The sequence below is a fragment of the Canis lupus genome, chromosome 31, assembly GCF_011100685.1.
Source record: "Canis lupus familiaris isolate Mischka breed German Shepherd chromosome 31, alternate assembly UU_Cfam_GSD_1.0, whole genome shotgun sequence".
NCBI lineage: Eukaryota > Metazoa > Chordata > Mammalia > Carnivora > Canidae > Canis > Canis lupus.
In genome coordinates this window covers 39,191,780-39,206,156 of record NC_049252.1, presented here as the reverse complement: position 1 = coordinate 39,206,156, position 14,377 = coordinate 39,191,780, and the positions used below count along the sequence as shown (strand labels likewise).

The following is a 14,377-nucleotide window of genomic DNA, read 5'->3' as shown; positions in this document are numbered from 1 at the left end:
GGACACTCTTCTGGGAAGCACATGGGGACGCCGCCTTGTCGCCTCTGCGTTGTTCTATTTATGTTATTCCTGCAAAAATAACGATCTACTGCTCCGGTCAGTAAGGGAAATAAGCATCCCGTAGCTCGCTGGAAGGCCGGTCCCACTTCTAGAGGGAGCAGTTCTCATGTTGCCCCGAAGGCAATAAATCGGGAGGAGGGTTTTTATGATTTCACTTGGACACACGATCCCAGTCTTGCTCGCTCCCGAGACAGCCGTGTGTGCACCCTGCCCTCGCCCGGGGGGCAGGAACGGGGCCGTGACCCGCGACGCCGGAGAGACCACGGCTTCCTCCAGGCGTAAGAGAAGCATTTACAACCGCAAATAATAAAGACTCCCGGATCTTCTGCTCTCTCTTAATGAAAAGGCAGAAAAAAAAATAATTCTCTTTGCTCAAGACTGTAAAATGGGTAAGAGCCTTTTAGAAAAGCCACGTGCGATGCGTGGAGAGGCTGCAGGTGAAAGCAGGCGGGGATCGCACGTTCCCGAAGGGAAGAGCTGCTTTTGTTGCCGCGGGCACAACCGCTGTTTTACATCTAAAACATCGACTCGTTCGCCATCCACCTGTGTTCGCATTTGCTTCTGTGAACTGAGCCACGGGCCCACGTTCCCTAGAAAGCTACTTAAAATACAAATTTTAGGGCATCCCTGGGTGGCTCAGCGGCTCGGCACCTGCCTTTGGCCCAGGGTGTGACCCCGGGGTCCTGGGATCGAGTCCTGCATCGGGCTCCCTGCATGGAGCCTGCTTCTCCCTCTGCCTGTGTCTCTGCCTCTCTCTCTCTCTATGTGTATCATAAATAAATAAATCTTTTTTTAAAAAAAAAATACAAATTTTAAAGATTTTATCTCAGAAAGGCAAAACGCTTTTGTCCTGTAGGACGTCCTCAGATCAAATACCGCTATGACTCTGCTTCTAGAAGTCTCTTCCGGAGGCATCTTCCCCAGCAAAACCGGAGGGGAGCGCGTCTTTGTCTAAACACCCGCCGCGCGGACGTCGCAACCATTCTGCAGCCCGCCCGTCACCTGCCGAAGGATGTCCGTCAGAAGGACCCCGAGCTAACGGGTACTTCAGTTCACTCACAGGATAGCAAAACCGACCAACCAACAAGTAAATGAATGAGATTCTGTTGTTCACAAGCCACCAAACTCACACTTAGGTCCGCATTCCACGTGCGCCCGGCTGCGGAGGAGCCACGTCTGCGGCCTGCCCGTACCTAAGAGAGCTGCTCTTCCTCGGTCTGGGCAACAAGCTCCGGTGCACGGTCTCTGTACCCGATAGCACACGCGTACTGGGGACCTGGATCTGACCCGTGGTTCCCCGGTGCAGGCGGCCTAGCGGAAGCCAGGAGCTCGCCTGTGGGGCGCAGGGCCCCGGATTCCGGCCGGGGTGGCCAGCGTGTCTCAGGGGAGCCCCGTTCCCACAGCCCCCCGTGTCGCCGGCCGTGAAATCTGCACGCTCACATTTCTACACCTCAACGCGAGGCGGAACAGTTTACCTTGATCCCCACAGAGGAGCCATAGCATTAAAACAGAACCGAACGTGAGGACCTTTTCCCCTGAATGTCACGGGAAAGTGCCGTGCCCGCCCCCGCGGGCCCCCCGAGGACCGTGCGTGCCCGGCTCCTCGACACTCGGCCCGTTGTCCTGGCCGGAGCGGCCTCCCCCGGCCCCGGCGCCCCTTACCTCAGAACAAAGCGGCTCCGGGGGGTCGGGAAGGGCCGGCTGGATGCGGCTATCGGACAGATGGCCACCCTCCTCGTCTAGAGAAGATAAAATGCTAAAGGAGAAAAATCAGAGTGGGTTTTGTCCTAACCAAAGGAGGCTACAAATCCCATTGGCCTCAGGTTGGAGACCTCGTGACATGGGACCGGGCACATGTGACCTACTTTTCGCCCAACTCCCCTCATTCCGTTGGAGGGGTGCACCCGGCGCGGATGTGCTGTCATTTCAATGACTCCTTCCCCCAAACAGGGGCCAGCGCACAAACCGGCATGCCTGCAGGACATGGGCCACAGCAGCTCAGCCCTCGGAGAGGGAGCCGTGGGTGGGCCCCAGCGACGGGGACTGAGCTGTCACTGCTGCTGTCAGCCGTCTGCCGCGCTCGGGCCTTGCACGAAGCTGGTCCTGTTGGAGCCCTTGCGTCCTGGGATTGCAGGATGAGGTGCCTGAAGCAGCACCAATTGCAAATTCTCTCCTTTCCCCGCTTTTTTTTTTTTTTTTTTTTGGTGACCTAGAGCTGCTAGGTCCAGGCCTAGAAGCAGGCTGCACACAGAAGCTCAGAAATGCGAGTGCTGCGTGTCCTTGCGAGCCATCCCGATGCAGGGCTCTGGCGCGGGCAGCGCGGACGGGAGGGCGGACGCGGCCCCGTGAGAGGCGGTGGGGAGTGTGCCGGCCTCCCATCCGGGCGGGCACCTCTGCCCCCGAGCAGGAGAAAGTCGCCCGCAGTCCACCTCTCACCCCCGTTAGCTCAGCATCTCACGTGAAATCAGACGCCCACAAATGATAAATACACGTAACAGGCAGAAGTAAAAACGTGGGTGCAGGGAGGGGTCGCTGGCTGTGAGGACAGGCTCCGAACAACAAAGGTGCCGAGAAAGTGGACGCATGCGGGTCCCCTTGACCAGAGTCAGCCCGGTTGTTCGTTATAGGAAAAAATTTAAAATAGTGCAAATATTTGGATGTTCATTACAGAAAGAAATAGAAAATGCATTTATGCAAAAAGTAACCCGTAATGTCATTACTCAGAAAGACCAGCAGTGCTGGTGGGGTATCTGGAGGTCCACCCAGGCTTTTGTCTAGGAAGTGTTGTGTCACTATATTTTTTAATAAAAACAGGACCAAACCACCCACATTTGTCCTATTTTTCTCATTTAACATTACACATGAAATATTTTTTATGTCAACATATTTAAATCCTACATAGCAATTGATCAAATTCCCCATGGCATTTTTACTATTCTTGTTATGCATAAAATTTGATGAATTTTTATGTAGAAAAATGGAAACGATACGTAATGCTTCTATTTCCAGGATTTTTAAGTTGTTATGCGTGTTTTTAAAGGTTTTTATTTGAGAGAGGGAGAGCACACCAACAGGGAGGAGTAGCAGAGGCAGAGGGAGAAGCAGGCTCCGTGGGATTCGATCCCAGGACCCCGGGGATCGTGACCTGAGCCGAAGGCAGACGTTTCACCGACGGAGCCATCCAGACGCCCCGAGCTGTGATATTAAAGAATGTTTCCACAATCCTCCTCCTGCCCCTTAGAACCCATATTTACAGATACTGTTCCTGGCTGGGAGGATACAGATGCTTAAACCTCGGCCCAAAGTGACAAACGGGCTCAGCCCGTGACGCTGCCATGATGCGGGCGGCTCCCTGTGCTCCCCCCAGCCTGGGCAGCTCTGTCATCACTCACTGACTGAGCCCTGAGTCCCGGGGATGCCAGTCGCTAGTGGCCAAGCAAGCAGGAGGGCGCAGACAGCCCTGCCACGTGTCCGACCCCGTCGGCGAATTCCCACCTTGCAGCGGGTCTCCGCGGAGGATCCGTCCTCACTCCCTGACAGATGAGGGAAGGGGCAGCACAGTGACGCAGGGCTCACTCCCGGTCCTATAGATCGGGTCATGGAAGCCCGGGCTCTTGCCCACTGGTCCCCAAGAGTGTCCAGTGCCAGTGAGAGCCTGGGGAGGACCGGACGCTGGCCAGCAGGTCTGGCCAGGGCGGGCTCAGCCCTTGACAGGCAGGTCTGGTGCAAGGTAAGCGAGCGGCCAGCGAGGCCGGCCATCCAGGGGATGGAAGGAGAGGGGTTGCCGGAAGCAGATATACTGCCCAGGGGCACACCTGCCTGTTTTGTGCCAGGTGGGAAGCAGAGAGAGCCTAGCTGGAAAGGAAGCGGCACGAGGAGGGACGTGAAGGGCCAGAGTCACCAAAGAGAAGTGGCTGAGGGTGTGGGGGCCATGAAACGGAAGAGGGGGAGGCCCCGAGAAACCAAGGGACGAGGGCACCCCAGGTGCCAGGGGCAGCCAAGAGAAACCAGGCCAGGCGAGAAATGAGGACGTGACTTGGGCAGTTGCAGGGTAGAGGGCGCACCGCAAATGGGGTGGGGGGGCCTGCCTGTGAGCACCACACGCCCAGGGGCTGGCCAGCTGCAGGCATTTGGGGCCTTCGGGTTCACCGGGACACGGTGGGCTCAGTGGCCAGTCACCTCCCAGATGGCGTGGGTTTCCTGTTCTCGTGGGTTCCTCCGGCTGCCTCTGCAGCCACGTCCCATGCCTGAGCATCGAGCACACGGGTACCTGGCAAACGCAGCCGAGGCGGGGGGCAGGGGGCAGGCTGACGAGCGGCGCAGACCTCCCCAACCTGCATCCGTTCGGGCCGGAAAAGAGGCAGAGAGTCCCGTGTGGGGCCCTCTCGGCTCCCAGCGTCGGGGAGGGGCAGCCCGGCTCCCAGTCACGGACATTCGGCCCAGGCACCTGGACGCTGAAATGGTCTCAACCGTCCTCCGTGGGAAGAAGGAAAGAGCAAAACCACCCAGGCCGCGGGCTGGTGGAAGTGGGTCAAGCGCCACCGGATTAAATGCTGAGCCGCAATTAACCGACCGATCGGCCCAGACAGACAACCGTGGGGGCGACAGCAGCTGGGCTGAGGACAACGTGGGGAGCAGCCGGTGCCCTTATGACTAGGTTCCCTGACGTTTCAAAGATCGTGTTTCTCTGACAAGCACCGGGGGGTACGTTAACTCAGAACCCATGCGATGTTTGCGGGTGACCGTGGACTGCTGCACTATACAGCTTCGAGATTCTCGGTGCTGCCCTCGTGTCTCCAGGTGAGGAAGGCACCCTAGAACGTGTTCTCAAGGCCTGAGCAAAGCCCGTGTAACATAAACACACACGTGAATAAATTAGAACCAGCCTGGGGACGACCGAGGCCTATGTGCCACGGAAGGAACTGGAGGCCTCAGGCTGAGGCCAGGGAAAGTCGGCTCCTGCAGGTGTAGAACCCGGAAGGCCCGGCAAAGAGAATGCGGACCTCAGGGTCCTGGAGCACACAGGGGCACAGAACACACATGCTCTTGCACTCGTGCACACACCTCACACTCCTGCACACATGCTCCTGGGCACATGCACGCACACATGCTAGATACACATGATCCTATAACCATGTACACATGCACTGTGCACACGGGCACACTGCCCCCCTCCTGCACACACATGCACACACACTCTGCATGCGTGCACCTTCCCCACACATAAGCTGTGTAACCATGCACACACATGCTCCTACCCCTGAATATACGCCCCCACACATGGTGCTGCACCCTTGCACATGCGGGAAGACTGTCAGTAGGGCCAGGCTAGCATGTAGTGCTTAGCACAGGGGCCCTGCATGTGGCTGGCACTCATTTATGGGGGATCCAATAAACGAGGTGACGACAGACCCAGCTCTTCGGAGTCCCCACCCGGCGTTCTTTAGAAAATGGTAGGAAGAGGGCCAGAGGTGTAAAAGCAAGGAATACTTAGGGGAAAACAGCTCTAAGGGCTCCCATCCTCCTCAAACATGCAAGGGGGAAAGCCACGGGTAAATGTGCTGCCTCAGCTTCGACCTGCTTCTCAAACTCCACCTCAACTCTAGAGTCAGCCAGGAAAGCTATTTACTCCTACACGATCACACGCGCATCCACCGCCTTTCTCTGTTAAACTTCCTGGCGCTGCTCCCCAGGGATACCGTGCTGTGGGCAGAAGAGGGCCAACCGCATATTGCCTCGCTGTTCTCAGGGCTGACTCTGACCTTGTTACCCATGTTCCAGGGAAACAGAGGAGCGAACAAAACATACTTTACAGTCACTCACCTTCCCCCATAAGCAGGCTCTAAGAGTCAGAGCAGATCCATAGACGGCAAGTGTTCACGCTTACAGTGACTTAGAGCATCATAGCTGGAACCGGTGAGTGACACGGCTGACTGCGTCCCGGGGCTCACCTACCTAAAACACAGAACACAGGGCATGTGAGTGTGCACGTTCGTGACCCTGTCCATCAGCACGGAGCCTCCGCGGCACGGTTTCTTGCTTCCGACACAGCAGCAATGTCTTCAGGCATTGGACAAGTATACGGCATGTGTGGGACACGGAGACGGAACGCCGTGAGACCCTGTTCTGGGAATACTGCTCCATTTACCCCAAATGAGGCAGCTCTAAACGTGAGGAGGCTTCCATTTTATAAAGGACAAGTCCAAAAGAAGCTTTTCGGTGAAACTATATCAACTTTTGAGGATGTAAATGACACGGTCAACCTTCTACTGACAGTGCTTAGTCCCGTTCTCTCCCTCTCCTCCCGCCCCACTGATTTAAGAACAGCTTTCATGAAATTACACATTAGCCCAAATGCATTGTGGTTTCCCATTCTCACAGGAAACATAATCTTGCTGTCCATCCTGCCCCTCCGGCCCCATGTCTTGGCGCACGTTCTCGTCCAGGCAGACCTGCCCCCCAGGCCGCCCAGTGGTTTTCCAGAGAGTATCAGTTTTGCCCGAGTCTAAGTTTCCTGACTGTTTACTTTTTAAATTCACTTTGGTTGCCCAAATTGGAAATTTAAGCCCCTGTCACAAGTGCCCATTTTTGTACATTATCCTCTTTGCTGCGTTATAATTCTATTCCATGAGTGTGTATTTATAGTCTCTATGAATTGTTACAGACATCTTAAAAGGCTTATTTATAACAGCATCCAACACGTGGAATTGTGAGGTCATAGCACCAAAAATAACTAGAGACCTATGTTCAATGTCTTTGCTTTTCTCCAAGTCAATCAGGTAACCACTTTGGGCAATAAACCACAGCACTGACTGCTTTGTTCCAAGCTAAAATGTGTCATCCATGTAATACACTGTCGTTCATAGTAGAACAAACTGGAAAACACCAAATTCAAGGAGATTTCAGGAAAGGTACTATTAAGAATCTCCATCTTGGGGATCCCTGGGTGGCGCAGCGGTTTAGCGCCTGCCTTTGGCCCAGGGCGTGATCCTGGAGTCCCGGGATCGAGTCCCACATCGGGCTCCCGGTGCATGGAGCCTGCTTCTCCCTCCTCCTGTGTCTCTGCCTCTCTCTCTCTCTCTCTCTCTATCATAAATAAATAAATAAATCTTAAAAAAAAAAAAAGAATCTCCATCGTGATTGGTAGAGAGGCTAGTATCTGTTGAGTTAGGTCTTAAAGTCAGTAAGTGGGAATTCATCAGAAAGCAAAGGAAATATTTTAAACAGGGATGCCACAACAGTTCAATGGGGAAAGAATAGTTTTTGCAACACATGGTGCTGGGAAAACTGGACGACCACTTGCAAAGAATGACCCTTCAAATCATACAAACACTAAGTCAAAGTGGACCAAAGGCCTAGACTTAGGAGCTAAAAGTACAAATGCTTACAGAAAATATTGGGAGAAAAATCTTTACGACATTGGATTTGGAAATGAGGATTTTATGGATACAACACCAAAAAGCACAGGCAACAACCAAAATTAAGAGCTTTTGTGCATCAAAGGGCATTAAGAAGAGAGAAAATACAATCAGCAGAATAGGAGAAAATACTTGCAAATCATGTATCTGAGAAAGGATTACTAACCAGACCATATAGAGAACTTTTGCAACTCAACAATAAAAAAACTTTTCTTTTTCTTTTTTTTTTTAAGATTTTATTTATTTATTTATTCATAGAGACACACAGAGAGAGAGGCAGAGACACAGTAGAGGGAGAAGCAGGCTCCATGCAGGGAGCCCGATGTGGGACTCGATCCTGGGTCTCCAGGATCACACCCTGGGCTGCAGGCGGCGTCAAACCTCTGCGCCACCGGGGCTGCCCCTAAAAGAAATTTTTCAATGTGCAGAGGATTTGCATATGTATTTCTCTAAGGAGGATGGACAAACAGCCAAATAAGGACATGAAAAGATGCTCAGCACCATTAGTCATTAGAGCAATACAGATGAAAACCACCGTGAGATACCATTTTACCCACGTAGGACGGCAGTAATAGTGATAATAGTAGCAACAATGATGATATTGATAATAGTGAGGAGGAGAAGAAAGAAGAAAAACAGAATATTATAAATGTCAGCCAGGATATGGGGAAACTGGAGCCCTCATACACTGCTGGTGGAAATACGAAATGGTGCAGCCACTCTGTTATATAGTCTCACAGCTCGTCAAAACGTTAAACCAAAAAAAAAAAAAAACCGTTAAACCAGTTAACATATGACCTGGCGATTCCACTCCTAAGTGTCTACACATGAGAAATAAAATAAAATAAAAACACACGTTCACACAAAAACTTGCACATGAAATTCATGGCAGCCGAAGAGTGGAAACAACCCAAATGGCCACCACTTGATGGAGGGATAGACCAAATGTGGTCTAGCCACACGATGGGATATCATTTTGTCACACGAAAAAGGAGTGAAGCCTTCAAAATGCAACATAGATGAACCTGGGAGACACGGATGCTGAGTGAGAGAAGCCAGACACGGAAAACCACATAAGTGTATGGTCCCAAGTAGATGAGATGCCGGAAAGACAAATCGGAGAGACAGGAAGTAGACTCAAGGCTCCCAGGGCGAGGAAAGGCGATGGGGACTAGTGATGTGACTAGTGATGTGTATGGGCTTCCTTTGGGGTGATGAAATGTCCTGTAGACAGACAGTGGTGATGACGGCACACCTTGGTGAATATACTAGAAACTGCTAAAATGTAGGCTTTAAAAGCATGGAGTTTATGGTGTGTGAATTATACGCAATTAAAAAAAAAAAACCAAAGGCGGGGCACGTGGGTGGCTCAGCGGGTGAAGCGTCTGCTTTCGGCTCAGGTCATGATCTCAGGGTCCTGGGTTCGAGTCCCATGTCAGGCTCCCTGCTCAGCAGGGAGTCTGCTTCTCTCTCTGCCCTGCCCCCCTGCTCAAGCTTTCTTGCGCTCATAAATAAGGTCTTTTTTTTTTTTTAAAGGCAATCAATACTCAAAGTTAAAAAAAAAAAGTAAAGAGAGAAACCTCCCATGAAACTGCAGAATTAATGTGCATTTGCTCAATAACACAAAATAAAAAGGCACAGACTCAGAAGTACTGAAAAGTCAGGAGGAGAGAGAACAAGCAACACAATACTGGCATCTGGGAAGCGTGTGACGATGTGGTAAATAATGTGGCAAAGCCTGGAAAGCTGAGACCCACGCCTTTAGGGGAAGAGGCGACTGGACGCCAGCCAACTCACGCACACATTCCAGAATGTCTGAGGGAAGGGCCAGAGGCAGGGGAGTAAAAGCGGGTAGTAAGTAGAATTTTCCGTGAGGCATCTGGCCCCAGAAATCCTCTGGCTCTTTTCTTCCAGGGACAACGGGAGGTTTCGCCTCTGCAGAGGGTGACTCATCCGGGACGCGGACTCAATGACAAGCGGTTCTGAGGACAGCGAAACGCCAAAATTAAAGCAGGAGCATTACACGGGAGGCGACCAGTGGAACAGTGAGGACCCCTGCCCCCCCCCCCCCCCCCGGGGCGATCCGAACTCTAGCAGGATCAGGATCTCAGTGAGTTACACAAAACAGCAACAGTGGGGATGGCAGGCTCTGGTAAGAATGTCATAAAACCAGAAATCAGTGAACTTTACCCAAAGGACATTCCACTTGCAACTCCTAACGTTCTAGATGTATCTAGAGGGAGCTGGTTTACTTAATATATATGGCCCTGACATGTCACTATGCTGGTGGGAAAGACCAGGAGACCAGAAATTTTTTTTTTTTTTTTTTTTTGAGACCAGAAATCTTTAAAGAAACGACAAATACCCACCATTTGCTTCAACGTGGATGGACCTGGAGGGTATTATGCTGAGTGAAGTAAGTCAAACGGAGAAGGACAAACATATGGTCTCATTCATTTGGGGAATATAAAAAATAGTGAAAGGGAATAAAGGGGAAAGGAGAAAAAATCAGTGGGAAATATCAGAAAGGGAGACAGAACATGGAAGACTCCTGACTCTGGGAGACGAACTAGGGGTGGTGGAAGGGGAGGTGGGCGGGGGGTGGGGGTGACTGGGTGACGGGCACTGAGGGGGGCACTTGACGGGATGAGCACTGGGGGTTATTCTGTATGTTGGCAAATTGAACACCAATAAAAAATAAATTTAAAAAAATAATAAAATAAAGTGGTGTGACAGCCAGTCCCATTCACGCAACGACCCGCTTCTTCCACCCCCAGCAGCGCGTCGGGGGCCGGGGACACCCGCGGCCTGCACTGTCTGAGGGAGCGACGCTGCCGCTGTCCCTTCAAAGCACGGTGGCTGTGAGGCCGGAGGGAGACGGAGACAGGCGAGGGGCGGGACCCTGTCCTCACCTCCGCGGCCTTCCGTCCTCTCAGCCACAACAGAAGCGACGGTCTCAACGCCCGGCTGAACGGGCCGCCGCCACGAATCAGCTTCAAAGGATGAGGCCCCAGGGACGTCACGGCCCCTTCCGGCACGGTCCAGACAAAGGAAGCCCATCCCGCTGCAAAGCGCACACGTGTACACACACGCTCACACTCACACTCACACACGTGCGCGCGGCCTAAGCGGCTCGGGCTGTTCTGTGCGTCAGCGAGCGCCTGGGCTCCACCAGGAGGTTTGCAGCGTCAGACCACGGGAGGCCAAGGGCTACCCACCCGCTTGGGCGGAGGGGAGGGAGGCCGTGGGGGGCAGCGCAGGAGCCACCCCGGGGGGGAGACACAAGGGGCCAATCGGGCGAAGACGGTAAATCCTGATACTGAACAGTCGGCCCCGGTGTGGGCCGGGAGGGCCGGGAGGGAAGTCGGGAGAAGGGTTAGGGGACCAGGCCATGATCCAGCCCGGAGCCAACGGGACGGCCGTGGGCGCGGAGGCGGGACAGAGGCTGCGGGGAGGGGGGGACACCTCAAGCCGGACCGCGTGCACGGCCTGGGAGACGCCCGCACAGCTCTCAGGAGCAGCCCGCACCGGCTCAGGGAAACCCAATGAAGATGCCGCCGCACGACCCCACGGACGCCGCGCGGTGCGTGACACTCGGAGCTTCCACGCTCCCCTCAGGCTCTCGGGGACCCAAACTGGCCACGCCCCAGCTCACAGTGCAAGTTTCAACAAGTTTTGAAGACACGGAATCAAACAGACTATGCTCTCCACCCATTAGGCAACTGAATTAGAAACCATTAGCAAAAGGATGGCTTTATAATTCCCCCGAACATAACATCTTTTAAAAGCTTCTGGGGGCGCCTGGGTGTCTCAGGTGGTTGAGTATTCAACCCTTGATTCTGGCTCAGGTCATGATCTCAGGGTCATGGGGTCAAGCCCCACTAGGAGCCACTTGCCCTCTGCCCTTCCCTACCCTGCTAGGATACACACACTCTCTCTCTCTCAAAAAACAAAAAACAAAAACATTAAAGGAAAAGCTTCTAAATAAGAAATGAATGCAATGACATAATGAAATTAGAAAATAACTAGACCAATAAACTTGCAACACGCCGAACTTTGTGGCAAGCGGCGACCGTAGAATTTACAGTCTTACAAGCCTGTGTTAGGAATAAACAGAGAACAAAAATTAGCGAGTAAAGAAATTCAACTTAAGAATTTAGAAAATAGCAGAAAGCATCCACAGAAAATACAAAGAATGTAATAACAAAGAATAGGTCTGAAGAAAAGACATGAGCCCATTGAGAAAATGAACAACTATAAAATTTAGTTCTTCAAAAATTTAGTTCTAGGTAGACACAGCCCTCTGATGACACTGATGAGGGAAAATAATTAAGAGGGCACAGATGGTGTCAGAGGCTACAAGGAGGACCAGGCCTCTGGTCGTGGCCATGACCGAGCAGCCACCGCGCTCCCGTTCTTCCTGCCGAGCACAACTAACTGGACGCCAAACACAAAACAAAGAAGGAAAACTCGGGCAAGCAGGGGGAGGGAGGCAGGCTGCCAGGATGCTCAGGATTTGAGGAATGACGCGGCGGTGAGCTCACCACTTCATTTTGTTTCATCTCGTTTCCCTCCTGTATATTCCAAACTGGTCACTGGAAAAGCCTGCAACCTAAAAATGGTGCAGGACACAGAAAAACAAGTCTCAAGAAATGTCTGCTCTCTCTCCAGGCCAAGGACTGGGACAGGAAGCCGAGGCAGCCAGACAGCCTCTGCCCTCGCAGGCAGGCGGCGACCAAGGAAACACCCCTCCCTGCCCCCGTGCAAAGAGGCTGGCCTGGGAGCTTAGCCTCCCCTGCCTGGCAGTACCAAGCACCCGCCCCCAGGTGTCCGGGGACTGAGGGAGGGGCCCGGACCTCCACCCCAGTCCGCTGTGAGCAGGGTGCCCCCATGTGGGGTCAGCAGAGGCCTGCTAAGACAGATTGCACGGATACCCCAACGCGATAGCCAACGTACCCAGCATACGAAGGAAAATCACTTATTGTGCCCCAAACTACGAAAATCTCAACATGAAAAAGGAAAGAAAATCAGTAAGTGCTGAACATGCTCAGGGCACATCTCTAAAAACTCACAGAGAAACAGGAGCTATGAAGAACAACCAGCAAACTACCAAAAATCAACCAAAATGAAATCATCAATCTCAATATCCCTATAACCACTAAAGAAATTGAATTTGTAATAAAAAGCTACAGAAAAAGAAATCTCCAGGGCCAGATGGTTTCACTGGAGAATTTTAACATTTAAAGAAGAACGAACACCAACCTGAGATAATCCTTTAGAGAAAACAGATGGAGAATTCTTCCCAACTCATTTTGTGAGGTCGCCATCACCCTGATACCAAAAGCAAAGCAATGTGCCCTATGGACATAGATGCAAATAAACTAAAACAACTTTTTAATTGGCAAAACGAATCTAGGAATGTACAGAGGATTTATACACCAGGACCAAGTAGGGTTTATCCAGGTATGCAAGGCTGGCTCCTCAAGAACAAGTCAATCAATATAATCCACTGTATCTATAAAACCCATATGATCATATAAATTGATGCATAAAAAGCATCTAACAAAATTCAACTTATTCACAATAAAAAATACCAGCCAATTAAGGACACAAGAAAATTACCACAACCTGATAAACAGCATCTATGAAACCTATAGCTAACATCATACCTAATGTTGATAAGCTGGATGCTCTGCCCTACAGCTGGGCACAGGGCAAGGCTGTGCACAGTCACCACTCTTATCCAGGATGCTGTGGGTTCCAGCCACTGTCATAGGCAAGAAAAATAAATCAGAGACCTACAGACTGGAAAAGAAGAACTAAACTATCTCTATTTGCAAATGATAGTTTTCTACCTAGAAAATCCCAAGGAATCTACACAACAAACCCCCTAGCACTGATAAGTGAGTTCAGAAAGGCAGAGTATAAGAATAATATACAAAAATTAACTGTATTTTCTAGATACTAACAGTGAACTCACATAAACCAAAAATTAAAACACAGTATCACTTAAAATAATTCAAAATAAAATGAATTACTTACATACACTTAACATATACAGGATCTGTATCCTGGAAACTGTGAAATGCTGATAAAGTAAATTTCAAAAACCTAAGTAAATGGAGAGAAACATCATATCCATGGATTGGAAGACAACATAGTAAAAATATCAGTTCTCTCCAAATTGATCTAAATGTTCAATGCAATTCTTTAAAAATCCCAGCAACTGGGTGGCTCAGTTGTTAAGCATCTGACTCTTGATCCTAGCTTAGGTCTGGATCTCAGGGTTGTGAGTTCAGGTCCCACATTGGGCTTCATGCTACTATTTAAATAATTTTCTTTAAATCCCAGCAATGATTTGTAGACATAAATGAGCTTATTATAAAACCTATACAGAAAGGCGCAGACCATAGAGTAGCTTTAAAAATCTTGTGAAAAAAAGAATAAAGCAAAAAGAATCACTCAATGAGATAATAAGTCTGAATCTGTAACTACAGTTTTCGAGATAGCAGAGACCAATAGAATAGAGAACCTAGAAATAAACCCACCCAAATATGCCCAACTGATTTTTGACAAGGTGGAAAAACAATTCAATGAAGAAAAAAGTAGTCTTTTCAACAAATGGATTTCAGACAATTGAATAGGCAATAAAATGAACCCTGATTGAGGTCTCTCGCCTTACACAAACATTAACTCAAAATGGATGATAGACACATATATAAAACAAGAAACTAAAACCTTTAGGAAAAAAAGCAAAGGAGAAAAATCTTCAGAATCTAGGGTAAGCGGAGTCCTTGGACCTGACACAGAAGGCATGATCTGTGAAAGGGAAAATTAATAGATTGGACTTAATGAAAATCAAAAACATTTGCTATGCAAAATCCCCTGTTAAGACAATG

General features: G+C 50.5%; 1 protein-coding gene across 20 annotated transcripts in view; it reads right to left on the bottom strand.

Moving 5' to 3' along the window:
* Nucleotides 1-14,377, bottom strand: part of PCBP3 (poly(rC) binding protein 3) — a 248,518-nt gene that overhangs the window by 49,189 nt on the left and 184,952 nt on the right. For 18 of the 20 annotated variants that reach the window (XM_038581674.1, XM_038581673.1, XM_038581678.1 and 15 more), the window contains exon 3: nt 5,884-6,015. In XM_038581674.1, the coding sequence (XP_038437602.1) occupies nt 5,884-5,893 (10 nt within the window). In that variant the 5' untranslated portion in view covers nt 5,894-6,015. Of the gene's footprint in view, nt 1-1,722; nt 1,817-5,883; nt 6,016-12,022; nt 12,195-14,377 lie in introns of those variants that run through there. The other 2 variants (XM_038581682.1, XM_038581675.1) reach the window with 2 other exon arrangements.